Here is a 7,268-nt window from a genome sequence, read left to right on the forward strand (position 1 = left end):
AATTTCTATCCATTAAAAAAAAAAAAAGCCATAAACTGAAAGTATAGTTTTGAAAAACTAACAAACCTTAGTTCTGGTTGAACATGAGCAAATTATTCTTGCACTTCTTCTTATTTTTTGATTGTACGTAAGCAACAATAAAGGGCTGTTTTATTCTTTTCTATTGTAATAAGATCAATTATAATCAACAGTCACAAACACACAAATCGTCTGTATTAATGGAATATGTTTTAATTATAATCTGTCATTAAATATTACATACAAATTATACAGTGCATTGCCACATTACATTTCATGTCAGTTCAGTACAGCAGAAAGTTATTTCTTTGTTTACTTAGGTCCACCTTGGAGACAGAAAATCAACTCAATCCAAGAGTCCAAAACAAAAGGAGCTGATGGACGAGCAACCACCACTCCCCTTTGTTTAGTTGCAGATGCAGTAATTTTGTTTTCTTCACCAAAGACTCAACTCCTCAGAGGGAGTAGACATATTAGACGAGCCACTCAAACTCACACTTACCTTAACTTAACAAACAGTTCAGTTCTTAAACCAAAAGTACCTCAGCTTTTCTACATCAACCAAGATGACTTGCAGATCCTGATCTTAGGAGGAACCATGTGAAACCAGTTCACATGGTCGATGTTCATTGTGTAAAGGCATGCACACCACTGAGTGCCTGTTTCCTGAATCTGTAATACTTAGTCACAATGAACACTTCTCTTATTTGTTAAAAAATAAAAGTAAAATAAAATGTCGACTTAGTGGCACAACTGCTTTCACCAACCCAGGGTTTTGAACTTTGTGGGAGGGAATATGCATGTGGATATTGAAGGATGAGAGATATGGAAAAAAGCAAACAAAACAAAACACGGAATGCAACGCTTTCCATACAAGAACAACAACATAAGAGGCTTCTGACGAGTGTGCATGTGTGTGAACAAACATTACGTGCACCCAGGAGTCCAACAGAAAAGTCACCTCACTGAAATCTTTCACAAGAAGGTACAAAATCTTCATCACATCATCAGTTTTAAGCTGACCTCCACAAAAGGCACATAAGTAAAACAGGGAAGATATGTTATGAAATTCTTCCTCTTTTGGCCTCTTCTTAACATTCACCAACTCACACTCTGCTACTGAATTATCCATAAGGAAAGGATGGGAGATGTGAGGACTAATTCCATTTCAAGGAAAAAAAATTAAAACCTGTGCCCTCAGGTTCTGCAGTGTCCTTCATCCAAACACAAATGTTCTCCATTGCTTTTCTCGCTCCAGCTCCTTGTTGTTTCTCTTATTCTGCTTCTTTTCTACCACCAGGTGAAGAAGGGTCTCCTGCTCTGGAAACTCTGAGTGTAAGACTCACTGTTTGCTCTCTGAGGAGCTCTGGCTGTTTCAACAATTACTGGAGGCATCTGGACCAACTGGAGGGGTGTTTTACCATCTTTCAGGGCTTGGCACAGGTTCAAGATCTTAGGATGCAAATTGAGAGGTTTGTCACATCTTAAACTCATACATATATTAAGAATCATTTCCCCTTTTTTGTCTTCACCATTAGGTTTTGCTGTCTAGATAGACAATTTCAGAAAAGATAACTCACCTGTCCCCTCATAACAGCTACTTGTCTGTGAAACTGTCCTCTGTCAAAACCAGGATCTTTCTGTGAGACACAGTAGATAACACATGTATATACCATAGCCATCCTCTCCATCCTTGTTTTCACTTCAAACTTCTCTCACTTACATCATTCCATGCCACAAAAAATTAATGATGACTTGCCTTAAAGAGTTCATAGAGGTCCTCCTCTAGGTCTTTGATGAAATTTGGGTCACTGAGTTTAGGAAGCACTATCTCTCTGATTTCCTGGGAGAAAGGAACTTTGGCCTGGGGAAGCCATGCCCAGTAAAAGGGGTCTGTGATTGGACAAGAAAAAATTCTAATTTAATATATTGCTTGTAAAGAGCTCAGCAATTATTCGTGAAATCAAAATGAATAGAAAATTAATTAAAACCTAATGAAACAAGCAAGATACAGTCAATGTATATAAAATGTACATACTTATGAAAAGGAAAAATAAAAAGCTTTCTTTTTCTCAAGGGAAGAATAATGTCCTTAAGTTGAACAATGAGTGGTTTAAATGGTGCTTACAAGCTCTCCAGGAGTCAGGGTGTTTCAGGGGGAATGCAAGGCCGTTGTCTATGGCTGCCAACTTGATGATAGGATCCTTTACTACCACCCAGTCTGTGTCCTGGACAGATAAAAACATAAATATAACAAAGATATATTTAACTACTGACCTTTTCAGGTGAAAGCATTTGGACTTCACAATGCAGAATGAGCAAAAACAATAACAAAAAAAAAAAGATTAACAATATTAAAATTGCAATGTTTCGCATTTTTCATGTATCCATCCATCCATTTTCATCCACTTATCTAATTCACTGTGGAGACTTGGGTTGTAACCTATTCCAGCTGTCATTGGGTACAAGGCAAAATACAACCCAAATACCCAACAGCATGTCACCCTCATTCTTCATATGTTAACGATTTATTTATTTATTGCAAATATATGAACAGATTCTCATTTAATTCTAACATGGTTGATTCACTGAGGGACCTTCACTTGATTTTGTTGCTCAAAAGCGAGGCATCATTTTTCTTGTTAATGTAAGCTAATGCTAGCTCATCTGCTAATACCGATACTAATTTTTGGTGATTTAAAAATCGATATATCGGCTGATAATTTTTATTTCCTTTCAGATACATGAAATATAAACAGATTTCCATAAAATCTGTTATGTGTAGTTTTTTATGTGTCCTTACTAAGATAATGAAACTGCACTTAAAAAATAATATTGTTTTTAGGTTAGCAACAAGTCTGCCCGACTACAACAATGTTGTAGCATCCAACTGCAATAATCAAACGGCACTTTAAGAGACATCTGCCTTTCTCCATCTGCATGCTACAACATGAAACAATACTAAGACCACATCTTGTACTACTATATTCATTTTCTCAGCCTCACTGTAGTTTAGACTGAGCAGTAGTTTATTGTCTTTTATTTTAAAAAAAGAATAAAAAGATGCTCAGATCAGCTGGTTGGTTGATGTTTGTGTGGGCAACACGTTTTGCCTACACGAAATATGTAAATCGCTACCTGTGCTTTTCCTGACAGTTATATTTTAATTAGCATTTCTAAAAATTAATATTACAACTCTAAATGTGTTTGCACGTAGGCTTTCGTGTGTGTGTTTCTCACCCGGTTTCCAACAGGGTCCATGGGACAGTCGTACTTCAGCAACCAGTTGTCATTTCCCCGGTCTGGGATGCAAAAAATATTCAAATTCAGATAAACCCAATCCTAACCAAAACAGCACTACACGCTCTGCAATAAGCACAATACATTTTTTCAACAGTGATAAATGAGTTCACTCGGCTTCGTTTACTTACGGTTGTGAGTACGTACCTGTATTCCTGATAATATAATCGAGGACTACGAGCCGCTCAAACTGCAGCTGGAGCTGCCGGTTGGTGTTTTCGGGCAAAGGCTCTGCTTCAAACCTTCGCAGCCAGAAATCTGCATCCTTGTATCCGTCAACAAAGAGCTGAAAAGAACCAACCTGTTGAAGCAGAAAAAGCACTGCAAATTATAGATTTTCTGATAGATTTCGAAATCATTTTCCCAAGAAAGTTAAAAAGTCTACAACTCTTCATATGAAATTACCTAAAATGGTATTTTATCCCTGGTAGTTTTTTTTATATTTATGTGGGTTGATGACCAAACATAGATATTGTGTCCACTACAGCTAAAGCGGCATTTGATTTTATAAGCTAATCAAAAACAAACAACACGATGAACATGATTATTTCATGAGAATCAAGCTTAAATCTCTTGACGAGAGTAACTGAACATTTCATAGAAATGTAAGAATATATTAAAGAATATTTGTAGAATAATACACAAATTAATAACTGAATAAAATGACTTGCATAAAACCAATGTACCAGATTACCTTGGGTGGCAGTCCAATCCTGTGAAAGCGCTGGCCCACTTTAGGCACCTTCTCCAAAGCTAGCCTTTTTCCTCGAGACTTGACCCTGTCTATGGCACTATAGTTGAATGTTTCACTTGCCAAATACACCACCTAAAAGTAGAAATTCTGATTAAAAAGAGGGACTTTTTTTTTCTTAACTGACCTTTGTAATGTGAAGACACTGCCCTGAGAGTTTATACCTTGGTCCTGGGAACAATATTGAGCTCCAGTTTCTGATCAACCAGACTGGCCCCAGCCTCTGAGAGGTAGCCCTGGTTCAGGACCAAACAGTCACGGCCAAAACAGCAGGGACAACACAGTTTCTGGAGCCACTTGGTCCACTTGGGATTCAGCTGCCCATAGGGCTCTTCATTTTTAGGTTTGAACACACCAATTATCTTCTGCAAAGGGAGACAGAATGGAAGGAAAATAAAATAAATTGCAGATAAAGTGGCCCATGCAGAGAAGATAGAGTAAAAAGGGCAGGTTTAAATATATGTATGAAACAAACAGTAAAATTCAAAGACAATGTGTGTTTTGTTTTGTTTTTTTAAATCTGACACCAACACAGAATACAGAATAATAGAAAGCAGAATTATCCTGAAGAGTAGTTTAAATGATAAAAGCCATTAACAACACGAACTGAAATTGTATACTGCAACCATATTATGGCTGAAATGAAACTAGAACCTTTAAACTTCTTTTAAAAGCTACACAGGATGCCAGTTTCACAGGATAGGCAAAAGGCAGATTTTTGGTATGGTGATTATAATTCTTTATAGAAGTCACACTATATGCACCATGTGATGTAACATGTATCTCATGCGGCAATTACAACATAAACCTTGGTCACTGAAGAGTTATATCCTCACAGGGAGAAAGCACATGACTACTAATCACGGTAGTGACTAAGGAAACTGGAGAGGTGGGGGTGAATGGGAGCAGCAGGTCACTGGATAAAAACCTCACACATTCAGCCTTAACAGGCCAAAGAAAGCAGCACGATAAAGCTGGTGTGATTAGATGGAAAATGCATTTGTGTGGATCCATTTCAGATGCCTTGAGGCACACTTCTCTTTTCTTAAACAACTTAACACACTGACAATAGGGAGAAACTGGGAGGAAGGTGTCAGTGAGCTGCTCAAGCTGGCTCCAATCATGAAACTTTAGAGTAACATCTGAAAAAAAGAAGCCTAAAAATCATGTATATTATTTGAATATGTGTTGCTGTCACCGGGACAGCTGGTCAGATACAGAGTCGCTAACAGATTACTAACACTACCTGGGATGTAGATAATGAACATGTGTCAACAGACTTACAGTAACAATGGTGATGAAAGCATTTTAGAAGAAAGCAAGTAATTTGTTATAGGAGTTTTGCAATTGGTATATAACATTCATAGTTTTGGCTGAAGACAGATATATTTGTTGGAAGCGGCCTGCAGTGTGTGTCTTATTTAGGGTGCTCTGATGTGCAATGCATAAGCTAAAAAAACACCATCAGCGTGGCCAGTAAAATAAAAAGAATACCCCAGGCCCATTTGGGTTGTGTCTGTGTGTGTTTTTTAATTAACCTATTTTTCACTGATTTGGTGCATAAAAGAGTCCTGGCATTACTGGACCTAGTGTTGGAACCACTGACATCTGTGATTATGAGTAATTAAGTCAGAACTAAGTCCACACTGGCACGGACAGTGGTGCACTGGTTAGCGATTCAAAGTTCCTTGTTCCAACTTCAGCTGGGGTTGCATGTTTGCATGTTGTCACTGTGCCTGGGTTTCCTGTGGACACCTCACCTTTCTCTCACAGCACATTAGGTGCTTACAAATTGGTAGTGGAAGTGAAACAGAGGTAAAGTACTTAGAGAAAATAAATATCTGAGAAGAAAACATGAGCTGAGAAGACAGGAAAAAACCCCTAAAGCCCCTCTTATTGAATCTCGGGCTATGTTTTATTTAAACTTTCTCTGTTGCATTGTATTATTCATACCAACCTCCCATTATCTTCAGTGTCTGGCTATTCGATTGGATAATAATTAGTCTATCTAGACTTACAGTGTATCTGCAAAGTCATCACGGGCTACTTGGACGAGGCCTTTCCTGGGAACAAGTGATACTTCTTAAAACACTCTTAGGTGTTTTCAGACAACACCAACAACCCCTCGGGTTTCACAAATCCCTCAAATGACCGATCAGCTACGAGGCAGATTTAAGTTAGGAGGTCTTCTTACCCCCTGTGAATCTTTGACAAAATAGCTCCCACTGGAACCCTGATAGATCCTCTCGGGGTAGATCCCCTCCTCTATAGCTCGTTCGGCCTTTCGGATGATCTCCCTGAACTCGGGATCTTCTGGGAATTCATTCCTGTGCGCCTCCCGTGGCGTGTTTCCACGGTCTCGATCCAGAAGCGGCTGTCTCTCTCGATTGCGCCCCGGACTGCCGGCCGTGATGCGCACCACGGAGCCCGGCGTGCTTCCAAACGCGCCCCGGGGGCTGGTGGGCTCCGTGGGGCAGTAGGTGAAATCACCCGAGTCCCGGAGCGGAGAGACAAGCGGACTCGTCTCGTCCATGACTTGGGAGGTAGACGAGAAGTTCCTTTAACTCCTAATGATGAATGCAGAGAGGAAATAGAACACAGAAAAGAAAGTGGAATCGATGTTTTGTTAGCTAGCACTGACGCTTGCTAACAAGGAACAAGAAAAAAAGGAAAAAAAATCAGATGACCGTCAGCTTCCGGGAAGAGGCGGGACCCGTGAAGTGTTTTGATCTGTAACCAATCAGCGTGCAAATAGCCACTTCAGCAAGCTAATCTGTTGCAGTGATTGGACAGAATAGTTCCGCCCACGGAAAGCACGTGAGAGAAAAGTTAACCCAATCAATTAACCCCACAAAAAAGCCTTTGATAAACATGTTCTGTGTTTTTATCACGGGGCCTTTGTAGGATGTTATCAGACTGGGTTATAACAGTTTTACTTGTAAATTCTGCCAGGCTGATAAAAAAGAAGGACTTATATTTAGATTCAAGTACTGCATGAAAACGCTTTCAATTTAATTAAGAGAATTAGATAAATCAATGTCATAATATAATTATGGAAACTGAAATTGAATCATGGAAAGTTGGAATTGGACGTGTAATTTCTAATGATTTCTGGTGATATTTTTTAAATGTAAAAAAAAAAAAAATTAACAATCAGGCAATGGGTCACAGTTCAACATACTGAAATATAACAAAACAA

General features: G+C 38.8%; 1 protein-coding gene across 1 annotated transcript; it reads right to left on the reverse strand.

The window, feature by feature from the left end:
* Nucleotides 1-204: 204 nt before the first annotated feature.
* On the reverse strand, nt 205-6,727 carry pi4k2a (phosphatidylinositol 4-kinase type 2 alpha). Its single transcript, XM_063476689.1, has 9 exons — nt 6,264-6,727; nt 4,234-4,434; nt 4,013-4,144; nt 3,466-3,619; nt 3,259-3,320; nt 2,147-2,246; nt 1,778-1,911; nt 1,599-1,658; nt 205-1,470 (listed from the first exon to the last, which is right to left on the reverse strand). The coding sequence occupies exons 1-9, from the start codon at nt 6,600-6,602 to the stop codon at nt 1,309-1,311; spliced, it is 1,344 nt and encodes a 447-aa protein (XP_063332759.1). The 5' UTR covers nt 6,603-6,727; the 3' UTR covers nt 205-1,308.
* Nucleotides 6,728-7,268: the final 541 nt, after the last annotated feature.

Source organism: Pelmatolapia mariae, linkage group LG6 (genome assembly GCF_036321145.2).
Source record: "Pelmatolapia mariae isolate MD_Pm_ZW linkage group LG6, Pm_UMD_F_2, whole genome shotgun sequence".
Classification (NCBI taxonomy): domain Eukaryota; kingdom Metazoa; phylum Chordata; class Actinopteri; order Cichliformes; family Cichlidae; genus Pelmatolapia; species Pelmatolapia mariae.